Consider the following 13,899-nt stretch of genomic DNA (forward strand, 5'->3'; position numbering starts at 1 on the left):
GAAGAGTCCTGAGCCATTTAATGCTTGCTCTTTCAGTGCCTTGAGTAGCTTTATTTATCACACAGTGTACATAGTAAAAAAGAGTGCATGCTTCTCTCTATATTTTCCTTCCCCTCACCATCTCCAGCCTCAGCCTGTCTTATGGGCTTCTCTGGAATGTGTGAGGTTGCCAGATGGGTGAATATATTTAATCTAGATTTCTAGCTTTCAGAAGAGTTTCTGTGACTAGCAGACCAATGTCAAAAATGGTCACTGCATTATGTTATTGATAGGACAGAGCTGAAAGAACATGACCATTCTGGGCAAGATAGGAAGGCTGATGTCTCGAGCAGAATAGAGAACACGTGTCAAGGACTTGCAGTAGTTCCTACAAAGCCAGGTGGGAACCAAGGATAGTGGTATTTCTTCCTGGATAGGACATGCCTCCAGGTATGAGGGAAATGGAACTTGGGCTCTCAGAAAACTTCCAGTGTGAAACTAGAAAGCAAGCAAAACTTTAGAAATATTCCAGGAGTATGTAGCAACTGACAGGGATTCTTTGGATCCTTTGGGTTGCAGTTCTATTTATTTAATACAAATTGTTTTAGGATCTTCCTTAAAATTAAGGCACTTGCAGACTTTGTTTTGGGTAAAATAATATCCAAAATAATAATATCCAAAATAATTATTAGCAAAAAGGGCTTTTGAAGATAGCTTGGGAGGAATTGTATCTTGTCAATTTTAATATGGTATGTAATTTTCTTTTGAAGCAAGAATTCAGGCAAAGAAACCCTCTGTCTTTTCATCCAAATGGAATTCTGTGAACAAGGGACATTGGAAACGTGGATTACAAAAAATAGTGAAAACCGACAGTATCATACAATGGCACAAAACAAATTTTTACAAATAGTAAAAGGAGTGGAATATATTCATTCTAAAGGCCTAATTCATCGAGACCTCAAGGTATGTAGGGCAGGAAAATAAAGAAAAAACCACAAAAGTTAAAGATAGTATACTCTTACTGGAATTTCAGAAAATGTTGAATTGTTATAGTCTTTGCTTACTCTCTTATGCACCCTAGCAGTGTGCTCCTTTGGATATTGCTAGTGATTGATTTTCTTTCAGCAGCTGACTGAACTTCGTCCTAAAATCAAAAGGTAAACTTGGAGTATCTCAGAATGCAGTAGTTGAAAGAATCAGTACTCATCAGCTAACAGGCATTTTCAGTGTTAGTGGGTCACAAGACTTTCTACTGGAAAAAGAAAAGTTGAGTCTAGAGAGCTTGCTCTTGCCATATTGTAAAGGGAGAGTTTGTCTATCCTAATATATGCTGTGTTTGATAACATGCTCTAGTTACTTTTGTGTATGCATACAAATGTTTGAATGCTACAGTTTTGAATAGAATTTCAGTCTCTAGATGTGCAGAGTCATAAGATGATTTTTTTTCAGTATAAAAATTATAAGGGACAAAGCCTTCACGGCTTCAGGACAGAAGCTATGATGTTGCTTAGAGTCTTAAATCACTCACTGTGGGGAAAAAAATCATTAGCATGGTGGCATTCCTAGGGTTAAGCTAACTTCCCTACCTGACCACTCAGCAGCCACTCTGGCAGTCAAATTTCCACCACCAGAGACCTTGACAGCTGGGACTGAAGTCTTCACAGCAGGCAGCTCCAGGACCCACAAGTGCCTCACTTGACCCCCTACATACCCTGGCTGTATTTGATGCTTGACATGGGGCTCAGACCCTCGACCCTGAGATTAGGAGTCTCATGCTCTACTAGCTGATGTAGGAATAAGACTGTGGTCCATCAGGAGTGATATTCTCCAATTTGATGTTCCTACTGAACCCACACACTGCTTGCTCACTTCCTCCTCCCCTGTGGCAGGCTGGAAAGGAGAAATAGAGACACAAAAGGCAAAGAGCACAGTTGAGATAAGGACAATTTATTGGAAACAGCGATGAGATAAGAAAACAAACATAAACAAAAACAGTAACAGCATTAAAACCACAGAGTGATTCACATGCAAGAAGTTCACCATGGAGCCCTACCTAATAATACCATGCTCCCATGACCCAGAAGTGAGTCCTTCCCTCATTCCCAGAAAATGACATGAAGAGGTACAGAATAACCTCCGTGTTCTAGCCATGTATCCCCCACTGATTTTAGTACAAATTAACCCTTCCTGACCTTAGTTGTACTGCTAACTCTTCTAGCTGTATTTGAATTGAGGAACTTTTCAGTCTGCTGTCAGCTTAGGTGCTTGGCCATCTGACATCTCCATAGCCCAGAATCAAATTTGTAGGATAGGTTCAAGCTGAGATTAAAGCTAAAATATTAAAGTGTTATGCAATACTTATATTTAATATACAGTACTATATTAAATATGTGTGGACATGCTCAGACTTAAATAGAACAACTACACTGAGCATTCTTTACATGAAGATCTCTTCCTGTTGACTGTTAAGTATCTCCTGGCCTTATGGTCGACTAGAGCTTCTTTGACTAAAAGACAGCATGAAGCTATTTGGTTTTGTTTCAGAGGCATTCAGAAGTATAGTTTCCTTGTCTTCTCTGGGAAACTTCATTGAAACATATATATATATATATAGATCTGTTTTTAGTTGTTTGACTTTGTGTTCTGGTTTTGGCTAGGATACAGTTAATACCTTTTCAGTAGGTGGTACAGTGCTGTGTTTTGGATTCAGTAGTATAATAATGCTGACAACAGACTGATGTTTTGGTTGCTACTAGGCAGTGTTTAAGTCAAAGGCTAGTTTTTTACATGGAAGAGGGGCTGATCTGGGCTCAGGGAGGGAATATGGCATCAGTCAGCGGGTGGTGAGCAATTATTGTGCATCACTTGTTTTTCCTTGTTTTGTTTTTTTGAATTATTAAATTATTAAATTGTTTCAATTATTAAACACAGCTTGCAAGTTTACTTTTGATTCTCCTTCTCATTCCACTGCATGGTGCTTAGTTGCCAACTGGCCTTAAGCCATGATACTGCCAGATTTAAAAAGGGGAAGTTTAATGGAAATGTAAAAGTGATATTCGGTGCTACCTGTAGTAAGCCTTAACTCTGCATTTGATTTAGAACACGTGATCCTTCTGTGCCTAGGAGAAACTCTGACTTGAGTGGAATTCCATGTAAGACTAAATGCTTTGTCCAAGTGTATCAAATCCTGGCTAGGACTGAAGACTGAAAAACACTTTGGGATATAGAATGTTATATGCACAATGTATTTGAAGAGCAATTAAAGCATGACACAGTTATGACCGAGCTAGTGGAAAAAAGGTCCAGTTACTGCAGGATGTACTATTTGAAATTTAGTTTGTTTTTAAAAATTGATTTAACTTATTTCTTTCCACACAATCAGTTTTGTAATGCTACTTTCTGAACAATTATCAAATTTCATGGGGAACACTTCTGTGGCTGATTATGCTTGATGATAAACCTTGGTCATTTGGTGTTTTTGTTTTTTTTTTTTTTTTTTTTTTTTTCTTTTTATTTCTATACATGAAAATAGCCTCAGAATATATTCATATCCCGTGATGATAAAATAAAAATAGGTGACTTTGGTCTTGTGACTTCTGTGACATATGAGACTCTGACTGAGTACAAAGGAACAAAATCGTATATGGCACCAGAACAGGTAATTATCCTGCTGTATTAGTGTCTCTGTAATTAGATGTCTGCTATAAACTCAGCATTGGATGTTCTCAATCCTAATCTCTGTATTATAACAAGTTGTCTAAAATTCCCTGGTATGACTGTATGCGAGGATAATTGTATTTTGGAGAGAGCTTTACCACAAGTGTGGTAAAGTTTTTTGCTCTGTGAACATACAGTCTGAGACTGCATGGTGTAAAGAATGCTTTTGTAGAACAGGCTACCAGACAGATATTTAAATTTGAATTTAGGGCCCCTGTTAATTGTGTAATTTGAATTTTTGTGTTTGTTTCATTATTTGTCACAGGGCAATATTGGCATGTTTTTTCTGTACAGGTTTGTAGAAGTTTTAATTTCAGGGTGTTCAATGTGACATAATAGTCACAATTTACCAGGTCTGAGGCTGAAAGGGTTAATAACTAGAAGGATATTTACTAGAGCCAGTCTTGTAGCCTTGGGGTGGAAATTCCTACTGACTTCAAATTTTGCTTTAAGAAGTGCTGTTCTCCACTTGGATTTGATGCCTGTATTGTTCTGTTCTAATATTTCTAGTTTGGGACCAAATATGGAAAGGACGTAGATATTTATGCACTGGGATTGATTTGGTTTGAAATTCTTTCGGCATTTACTGCTCATGAAAAATCTAGGGTAAGTAAGTAATCTTTCAGTTTAGAAATTCCCACTGTTTTGCTATTGTTTTGCCCTGCTGCTGCTATCACATTGATAGCATTTTAGAAGGAATCTCTTTATTTACAGTGCCATCTCTATTTACATCTTTTTCCTTAATTATTTCTGTAAAGCCTGTAAGTCCTCACACCTCAGTTGAAATGTCATAACTGAAGGAAATATTACTGCTTATTTCACTTCTGTCCTATACCTGCACACTAAAGCCCAAGCATGCTTTCAAAAGGATAATGTCAAGCAAAAAAGGATGTCAAGTTTTTTATAAATATTTTTCTTTGATCAGAAACTTAAAGGAAATATTTTTCTAATTTTAGAAAATTGAAACTATGAATGGGTAACTTTTGTCTCTGCCATGCTCTTATCTTCACTGCACAGTGGAGCTAGAAGTGTTCCCACCAAATCAAAACCCTTGCAGTTTTCCACGATGAAAACAGAAGTAATTTGGAATATGTTGCCTTAAGTTAAACAGATATTATCTCAAAAAGAATGTTACTTAAGCTTTTTTTAAAAAAGTTATCTTGTATGTGTTTTGAGCTTTTTATGTGCAAACCTGCATATTGGTAGGACAGTGATGTAGCTGCTGGGTATTTTGTCTAAAGTAATTGTGGTTGGACTCAGACTTTGAACACTGTTAGCCAGATCCTTTTACCAATATGAGAAAATCATACCAGTGTGTCTTTTCAACTTGGCTCTCCCCAGCCACCTTGCAGTACTTAGATCTTCTGTTCCTGTTCACAGTTGACTGTTAACCAAAAGCCATTTCTAAAGCATGCGATGATAAATCTCCTGTTAGTTGCTTTGGAGGCCATGTAGCCTTTTATGCAATGACTCAAAAATAAGTGTGTGGTACTGACTATGATAGAAAGGAGGAAGCACACCTCCTTGGCTTGCAAACAGAAATACAATTGTCTAACTTTCTTCTTTTCTTTTAATGTCATTGGACAATATAAATCAATTACCTTAAAGAAAGAAAGATAAGGGTTCTGAAATAGAGAGGACTATTGAAACAAACATGTCATTGTTGCGTGTGAAGCTTTTAAGCTTAGAAATGCATAATAGTGGATAAAAAGGCCATAAAACCAAACCAAAGCACAACTAAACAAAAAACCCCCAACTTTCAAACTATTTACAGTTACTGTTTGAAGCCTTACATTTTCTGTAGATTTGAAAGCATACCAAAACTATTATTTTTTATTCATTTCAGGTATGGCCTTCTATTAGAGAAGGTAGGCTTCCAGAGAGCTTCACCAATCGATTTCCGACAGAGGTATGGGATTTTAATATACGTTTTGGTTACTGAATTAACTTAAAAAACAAAACAAACAAAAAAACCTTACCAACATTAATATTTTTTGCAGGCATCCACAATCAAAAAGATGCTTTCAACATCAGGAAGAATTACTATATCTCATTTATTTGACATTGTTAAGTCTGTTGATAGAGAGAAGGCACTTAAAAATTATTCTTGTTAAGTGTCCTTTCACACTGTGTTTAAAGCCAGAGTTTGATGAATTTATTACAATTGATGAAGTGACAACAGATGTCAGAAGCAACAGCAAGGCTTGGGGCATATCTGTTCCTCGGCCACATGACCATTCACGTCTGCCAGCTGTAACCAGGACAGGGCACTTTGCAAGAAATCATGTGCAATTTTTACCTGGAAATATGGGTTGTGGATGAGTTGGACTGTTTTGTACAAAAAGTAATAGAATCCAGTCCTTTTTCCCTCAAAGATTATGTTGATGTGCTAAAGTGCTAACTGGGCTGTGGCAAATCCCTGCATGTGCTGCATCCATTGTCCCTTATGGTTATCTGTTGCTTTCTGTGGAAGAAGTGCTGTGTCTGGTATGTGACTCAAACCTTTCTGATTTGTTCAGTGATACTTTCAATAATTCCTGGAATTCCCCCATTAATACCAAGACTAGTTTTGGCAGAAAATATACAAGTAATAGGTGAATGTTATTCCTCACTGAATTTCAGTATTTTAAGGCACGTCTTCTCATCTCTTCACAGCTGCTGCTGACCTAGCACCTTCAATGCTCCAGAATTTAAACTTGTAAAATAAGGATTTCTTAAAAATTTAAATGTTAAACATTCAGCTTCTAGGAAATATAATTTAGGACAAATCTCAGTTTTTGAAAACTTTAGGTTTTGATGGCTGTCCTTTTTGGAAAGGAACACTCAAGGTGCTTTTAATATAGGAAAATTCTCCAATTGCCTCAGTAATAATAATTTGAAATCCTAGGCTGAGAGAGCACTTTAAACATTCCCATGCTTCTAGGTTTTAGTCCCTTATTGTAATACTGAGGCATTCCTAACCCTTAATAACTGTACTGAGTACCTCTAGTGTGCCCACTGCCAGCCTCACAGAAGGGAACAGCAGGTTCTCTGCTACTCTTCATTTATATCCTTCAGAGTTCAGCCTTGCCTGAACTCAAAGTACTGTGTATGGTGTGGGGAGCACGGTGAAAAGACAGGCACATTGGACATTCAGATGCTTGTCTTTGAGCTCTATCTTGTCAAACTGATGTGGGGCCAACAAAACTCCATAAGGGAAAATGAGAAGAGATTTCTAAGCAAAAAAAAAGGTAAAGTGGGTGACTGCTCTAAAAGAAGTAATACATATGAATTTATTTATATTCTTAGGGAAATTACTGATGTTCTGGTGCAAGTGTTAGTTGCCAAATAAGAATGTGATTGTACATACTTTTGTAAGGCCTTACACTGTTTTCTTTTTTTTCTTTATCAAGAATCACATATATAGAATCATAGAATGGTTTGGGTTGGAAGGGACCTTAAAGATCAACTCCCCTGCCCTTGGGGACACTTTCCAGTAGATGACATTACCTAAAGACTTGTTCAACCTGGCTTTGAACGCTGCCCACAATGAGGTATCCGTAGCTTCTCTGGGAAACTTGTTCCAGTGCTTCATTACCTTCACAGTAAAGAATTTCTTCCTAGTATCTAATACCAACCTTTTACTTCAAAGCCATTCTCCCTTGTCCTGTCACTACATGCCCTTAGAAAAAGCCTCCCTCCAGCTCTCTTGGCATCCCCCTTTATGTACTGAAAGGCTGCTCTAAGGTCTCCCCAGAGCCTTCTCTTCTCCAAGCTGAACAACTCCAACTCAAGCAACTCCATTTGCCAGTTCCCTCAGGACCAGTGAGTGCCTGTCAGCAGGTCCCAAGGACTTGTGCACCTCTAGGTTCTGCAGATTTTCTTGAATCTGCTCTTCTCCTTGACATCCCTGACCAGACTGAATTCCATCAGGGCTTTATGCTTTCCTAACCTTATCCTTGACTGGAATTCATAAAGTATTTCATTACTCTGAACTAATTAGTATTTCTTTGCAGTGGTCAAGATCTGAGAGAAATTATATATCCTTACAGAAAAAATACTACTATTCCTGCTTTTTTTTCTCTTTAATCTATTGGGATAAAATTAACATGTAGTTGGATTTGATGGTCTTAAAGGTCTGTTTCAACCTAAACAATCCTATGAGAGTATTCATAATATGAAAATTGATGTGTGCCAATCTTTTTGATGCATTTCTTTTACAGTTTTTGGACAGAGTGAAATGGTATCATTAGTAATAGTATCACTTGAAATAGTGTCTTGCTGTACTGAGTTTGTCTCAGTAGTTTTTGATACATTTTCTCTGCATAGTATTTGTATACTTCATTAATTTTTTATAAATGGTTATAGTAGTGACTGCTGTTAAAAAAAGGTCTAAATTATAAAATGTCAATTAAAATATATTATGTAAAAAAATGAAAACCCATCATTATGATCTAATTCTATTTAATGATGGAAAATATGCACCTTTATATGTAACAAAAAATTGGTTCATATACAAAAAAATTGATATTACTGTCATGTTGCACAAGCTTTTTTCCCCCCACCAACTTTTAAGATAGTAAGCAAAACCAGTCTGATATTTAGGCATCTCTCTAAAGATGAACAAGCCCTGTTTAACACTTTATGTAATAAAGTGATTAGCCAGTATTTATGCCTTTACTCATACTTGAATTTTATTACCAATTGGGCAGTGCATAAACAAAGATGCGAAAGACTCGACCTACCTCTTAATTATGCTAGTTCAATTACAAATACCAAGTTTTAATTCCTGTTAAATTGTGCATCAAACGAAATATGAATTTAACTTAAATTCTTCTTCTGCATACTTGGCTATGAATTCTTGAGTATGGCACAGCTTTGAGCCTTTTAAAATATACTAGGAATTATACATACTTATCAGGGCTCCTTTCTTTAGACTGGCTTTAGTCATGATCTGCAGCACTATCTCCAGGACAGTTTGAAGATAAATCTTCAGAGTCTACAGGATAAGCAGGAAAAAAGTGAGTAAATGCAGCTCAGGGAAGAAAAAAATAGTTGCTAGAAATATAGGAATTCATGTAGAACAGAATAAACAGAATTCAAGGTTTTACAAGTTAGTAACTCTCAAACTTGTTTTAAAACAGTGACTACAAATACTACTCTCTTTGGTGCTGTGAAACTGGATGTTGTTCTAATTTTTTCAGAAACATCTGCCAGCTTCTGCAGCTTTTTATGGTATTGGTTTTAATAACTGAATTATGTTTTCTCAAAAATAACTAAATTATAATACAAATTCAAATAAACGTCAGTATGGTTGGCTGTGGTTTGTTGTGTGTAGGTTTTTTTGTTTGGTTGGATTTTGTTTTTCTGCATATAAACCTAAAAATTGGCTAACAATCACAATAACAATATGGACAAAGCTTTGTGCAAAAACCAGCAGCTTGGAAGGTAAATTTGCTATGTAGATTTGGAAGCTGCAGTAGGAGAAGCACAAAGGATATATTCTATAGCTGGAGTCCAGCTGCATACAAAAGCTTGGTTCACTCTCACCTTCGTAGGTTGTTCCACACCAAATGCAATAGAAGTGCTCCTCTCTCAAATAGGCTGTCAGGATGTGTAGCTTTTCTGGGACCTAGAGATATGTTACAGGTATGTGTTGACCTGGGGCTCACATGACACAAACCACTTTGAGCTACTGGTTTGCTAAAATAAAGTGTTTAACCTAATGCTATGGAAAAGCTACACAAGACTGTAGCTCATTAAGACAGGAAGTTCCCCACATTTGTAGAATAGTGCACAGGAATTCATCATCTCTGGAAAGTTAATGGCTGTTGTATCCTTCTTTCCAGCTAAGAAAACTGCTCTGAAGAGAGAGAGCTAAGAATATTACTCTGATTTCACATATATGGTATCTCTTGTGGGTTTTTTCACACCTAATCTCTGTCAATCAAACATAAGGCTAACAACAGCTGTGTAATGTAGCTTTTAAAAATATGTATTTCCAATGTCCATCTTGAGATAATCTGTGAAGCATTTTCAGAAATTAGTGACTCTAAACTTCAACCTCAGACATGAGATGAGGCATCCAAAATTAAAACTCAAAAGCAAATAACTGTGATCTTGCTTATCTTGGCTAAGGCACAAAAATGTTTAGAATTTAATTTCTAGGCTACTTTTTTCAAAGATCAGCCTCAAAACAGATAAGCAATAAATCAGTGGTTTAATGTTCTATATTTTATCATCTAACTGTTACAGAAGTCACTGCTCTGAGATTACAAAGAGGCTCTTTACTACAGTGTGGGAAACATGTACACATACATCCTTTATACATGTATGTATACATACATACTGTTTCAAGGAATATTAAATTCTGAATTGAACAATTAATTCAGTTGAAGAGCTTACACTTAAGTCTGAGCTCGTGCATTCATCTTCCTTGTCTTCCTCATCCTTTTTGTCTTCCTCTTCAGGTTCTATCCAAAACCAAGTCTCCTTAGGAACATCAATATCCTTAAATAACAAGGGATTTAAATGGAAGTTATCTGTCTTTATAAATTTTCTTGTAAGATACTGGATAAAATGAATTTCTAAGAAATGAGCTATTAGCCTTTAAAACTTGCATGTATAGTATAACCAAGAATTACTAAAGCTGTAGGTAAGTACAGCACTCCAAAAGAAAGATTATTCCCTTATTTTTTTTAAACAATAGAATGCATGCCAATGCTAACACCTAGTTCTATTTCATCTGTGTTTGGTATGTGCAGGGCTACATAGCAACATAATCTCACACCAAGCCAGTGAGCAGATACCCTTGTTTATTAGTTGAAGACATACTGCCCCAAGTTATTTTATCAAGAGATCACAAGGTGCTTCCTAGTTCATCTCAGGTAAAGTTAAAGGAAGAGAAGTAAACAAGGATGATCTAAGCTTAATTCAACTGACTTCATTTGAAGCAAACTAAGCAGTATTGAACAGTCTCAGTAGAACTTGTGAGGTGGAATTAACCTACACCCGGTTAACAGAGGGGGGAAAAAAAAGCCTTGAAGTTTTCCAGTGGCAAAAATTCATACTAGTTCATTGCTACTGCTCATGTTATTCCTTGCAATTGGAAGCTACTTAGTTTTGTGTAGGTTTTTTTTGTTTGTTTTTTAATGCTACTTTGGTGAATCTGCTGATTCCCTCAATGATGATCTCCATTCTTGGAGATACTAAAGATCTGCCTGGTCCTGAACAACCTGCTTTAAGTGACTCTGCTTGAGGAGGAAGGCTGAACAAGATAACTTCCAGAATCCATTCCCAATGTCAGTCACTGTGTGATGATGTTGCTCCCTCACCTGAAGCAAACAGCACCATTATTGAGGATGGCCTGATACTGGCTACTGGAAGATATGCAAACAGCTCAGAAGTAACCACAAGAATGCAGAAGCAAAAACACAAGTCCTCATGTAAGTTACCATGAGGTTGGTGTGCACCTTCAACTCTCTTAATGGTACAAACATAAACTTGGAAATATTTTAAGAGGACTGAAGTTTTGCCAAACATAAAGACTTTAAGCTAGTTACTCCACAATTGTAGAGAATTTCTAAGAACTGAAGCACTACATTGTAATCTGTGTCTCTAACCTCTGTGCCTTCCCTCCAACCCCCCAGAAAACCCCCCAGGTCTCACTTTTTGCATATCTAATTGTTGGCAGGCCCTCTGGCTTTTTCGCAGGTCCCCTTCCATCTTACGTTCTTCTTGTTTGGTTTTGAATCTTATTCTGTTAAGAACAAGCAGAGGTAAATAAGCAGGCAGACACACACTGACAGATACAATGCAGTCCACAGCTTTACAAAACCTGAAAATCTAAGATTCTATTCCTACTAATTTTCTTAGACCTGAACAACACTGAAGTAGTCATTCTGACATTGTTTCTGTGGGAGCACACCTGTATTTCTTGGCAATTATCCCTTCAAGATATACATATATATATATATATGTATAATGTACCTTTTTTATCACACTATACTGTTTCTTCATCAGGTTTTCCTAAGACATGAAAAAGTGGTTCACTAAACACCTTCAAAAGATAGAGCCTTTCCTAAGCTTCTCTTCTCGATATATTACATACAAATCAGGAGAAAACCAAAACAACACAATCTCTAAAAATATACCCTGACTTTTAAAACCGTTGAACCAATATTGTTCAGTGATATCTGTGGATTTTATATGTCAAAGTACATGTTTCTCAAATTTACAAAGCTGCATATGACCTGGGAAAGTCAGTATGTATACTGTCTGCATTATTACCAATTACAAAGCTAAATGGTGAAGCACATTCTTTTACCATTACAGTTCACATGCTTTTGCTTTAGAACTGAGAAACAATTACTCTGTAACTCTCACCTTTCATTCAAAACATTCAAAAATAGTAGCGCATTAAAAGAATAACCAAACTTCAAGCATAAAAAGTGCTATTTAGACATTGCATGGAATATCATTTGTATGACTTTACCTGAACTGATCTGCAGCTTGTTCATTTGCCTGTTTTTTCATATGGAGTTTTTGTCTATAGCTTTCCAGTTTTTCCTCAGCTTTTCGCTTTTTTAATTCCTCATGACCAAGCCCACTTCTGCCTATGTAAATTCAAAAGACGAATGTAAGCAGTCGAGAGGCTCTGATATCCAACTAAATAAATCAGAAAGCAACACAAACCTGTTTTTATGTTCAGAGGAATAGGTTCAACAATGCCTTCTCCTGTGAGAGAAAAAATAAGGCAATTTAAAAAACGGAATTTTTCTCAAACAATTATTTGTGCAGTATATTCAAGTCAGCAAGCTGCTTTTGCCATTACTATCATTTTTTTGCTTGGAAGTTGAAAACTTCCCAATTGATATACATTTAGTGCACTACAAATGCCACAGCTGTACTGGAAACTCCCTCTCTTTTATGGCTTGTCTGCTGGAATCCTATGGACTTTTTCTGTGACAGGACCAAACTGAAAAAAAAGGTGTCAACGTGACAGGTGTAACATGCCTGTGGTGAAGGTTACCACGTTCTGGAGCATTTTCATTTGGCAATCACAACAATGATGAAGAATAAAAAGAATCTGTCTGGGCCAGTCATTGTGATTGTCTGCCAGAGACACTGAACTGGCACAGCAGTTATTGATTCCTTGTTTTACTGATTTTACTTCATCTATTAAGGCTTCATAAGGGTAGAGCAGTATGCACTGTTCCTTTTTCAAATGGATCTGATGTTTTTTTGAACACTATCAGCTTTGCAAAACCATCAAAACATCCTTAATGCAATTCCTGTAGGTATGCACATATGCAAGTATATTTATTGAGCTGCTGATCTTCCCTTGCATCCCTCAATAGCCTGTACTATTTTTACTTCAGTTTTAGGGATTTGCTCTCTTATTTTGTTGTCATAGGACCTTCACAGTTCTGTAATGCTATGGCTCTTCAAGAGGCACTTACTGACCTGTCAACAATGAAATGACAGCTGCATCTGTAAAATATTAAGGTATAGCTGAATACAGACACACACGTCCCCAGAGTGACAAACTTACCGCTTTTGCCAAGGGCCTGGCCGCTCTTGTAGCCCATCTTCTGCAGCAAAGCAAAGCCTTTGTTCTCGTTGCCCAATGCACTTTTCAGTACCAAGTCACGTCTCTCTTTTTCTTCTTCTTTTATGCTTTTTTGTCTGTTCTTCTCATTGGCTTCTTTTTGCTTTTCTTCTTTCTGAAGAGCTTCCTTAACCCGCCTTACCATGGGCAAGCCTGGCCTTACATCCTGTCTGCGAGTAATTCCAGCAAACATTTTTAGCATTTTTTAAAGGGTTTGCAATCACTTAGGAGGGGTGAAAAAAAAAAAAAATAAGAACTGCCTACTTACTTAATAAATAAATCAGACATATAGTCTTCCTCTTCCTCCATGCTTAGCACGCCTTTATTGCGTCGCTCGCCTATAGACACTGTCAGTGCGTGTCACCGAGCATTTTACTTCTCCGCGCGTCCCCTGCGACGGGGGACGGAGGAGCGAGGGACGAAAACACCTGAACCCGCCGGGCTGGGCTGCCCCGGGACACCCGCGCCCGCCTCCAAGCCGACCACCGGCAGCCGCGACGGCGCTCCACGCCCGGGAGCCCCGCCGAGGAGCAGCCGGGCCCCGGGAGCAGCGGCAGCGGCAGGAGCTGCTCAGGACGCGCCCGCCCCGAGCCCAGCGCGGCGCCTGCGCGGCG

The 13,899-nt window shown here is 37.6% G+C and overlaps 2 protein-coding genes across 6 annotated transcripts in view; one reads left to right on the forward strand and one right to left on the reverse strand.

Annotated features, from left to right (window-relative positions):
- EIF2AK2 (eukaryotic translation initiation factor 2 alpha kinase 2) overlaps nt 1-8,343 on the forward strand; it is a 24,397-nt gene extending 16,054 nt beyond the window's left edge. For all 3 annotated transcript variants that reach the window (XM_056486500.1, XM_056486501.1, XM_056486502.1), the window contains 5 exons: nt 750-942; nt 3,512-3,637; nt 4,207-4,302; nt 5,543-5,605; nt 5,697-8,343. In XM_056486500.1, the coding sequence (XP_056342475.1) occupies nt 750-942; nt 3,512-3,637; nt 4,207-4,302; nt 5,543-5,605; nt 5,697-5,810 (592 nt within the window). In that variant the 3' untranslated portion in view covers nt 5,811-8,343. The remainder of the gene's footprint in view (nt 1-749; nt 943-3,511; nt 3,638-4,206; nt 4,303-5,542; nt 5,606-5,696) is intronic.
- On the reverse strand, nt 5,123-13,895 carry GPATCH11 (G-patch domain containing 11). 3 transcript variants are annotated; one of them, XM_056486509.1, is made up of 9 exons: nt 13,554-13,895; nt 13,229-13,455; nt 12,370-12,411; nt 12,170-12,290; nt 11,344-11,434; nt 10,081-10,185; nt 9,226-9,307; nt 8,590-8,674; nt 5,123-5,995 (listed from the first exon to the last, which is right to left on the reverse strand). In XM_056486509.1, exons 1-8 carry the CDS (start codon nt 13,592-13,594, stop codon nt 8,619-8,621), a joined length of 765 nt encoding a protein of 254 aa, XP_056342484.1. In that variant the 5' UTR covers nt 13,595-13,895; the 3' UTR covers nt 5,123-5,995; nt 8,590-8,618. The 3 variants fall into 3 exon arrangements, with proteins under 3 accessions (XP_056342484.1, XP_056342483.1, XP_056342485.1); XM_056486508.1 differs by lacking the exon at nt 5,123-5,995 and having other exon boundaries at nt 8,123-8,674; XM_056486510.1 differs by lacking the exon at nt 5,123-5,995 and having other exon boundaries at nt 8,123-8,674; nt 10,081-10,167; nt 13,554-13,882.
- Nucleotides 13,896-13,899: the final 4 nt, after the last annotated feature.

This window comes from Oenanthe melanoleuca, chromosome 3, assembly GCF_029582105.1.
Source record: "Oenanthe melanoleuca isolate GR-GAL-2019-014 chromosome 3, OMel1.0, whole genome shotgun sequence".
NCBI lineage: Eukaryota > Metazoa > Chordata > Aves > Passeriformes > Muscicapidae > Oenanthe > Oenanthe melanoleuca.

Excerpts from the sequence above, each read along its gene's own strand:
- GPATCH11 (XM_056486509.1), bottom strand. The coding sequence starts at position 13,594 with ATGGAGGAAGAGGAAGACTATATGTCTGATTTATTTATTAA. Across the intron at positions 12,291-12,369 it reads TCCTCTGAACATAAAAACAG|GCAGAAGTGGGCTTGGTCAT; the intron begins GTTTGTGTTGCT and ends GAATTTACATAG. Across the intron at positions 11,435-12,169 it reads CAAGCTGCAGATCAGTTCAG|AATAAGATTCAAAACCAAAC; the intron begins GTAAAGTCATAC and ends TGTTCTTAACAG.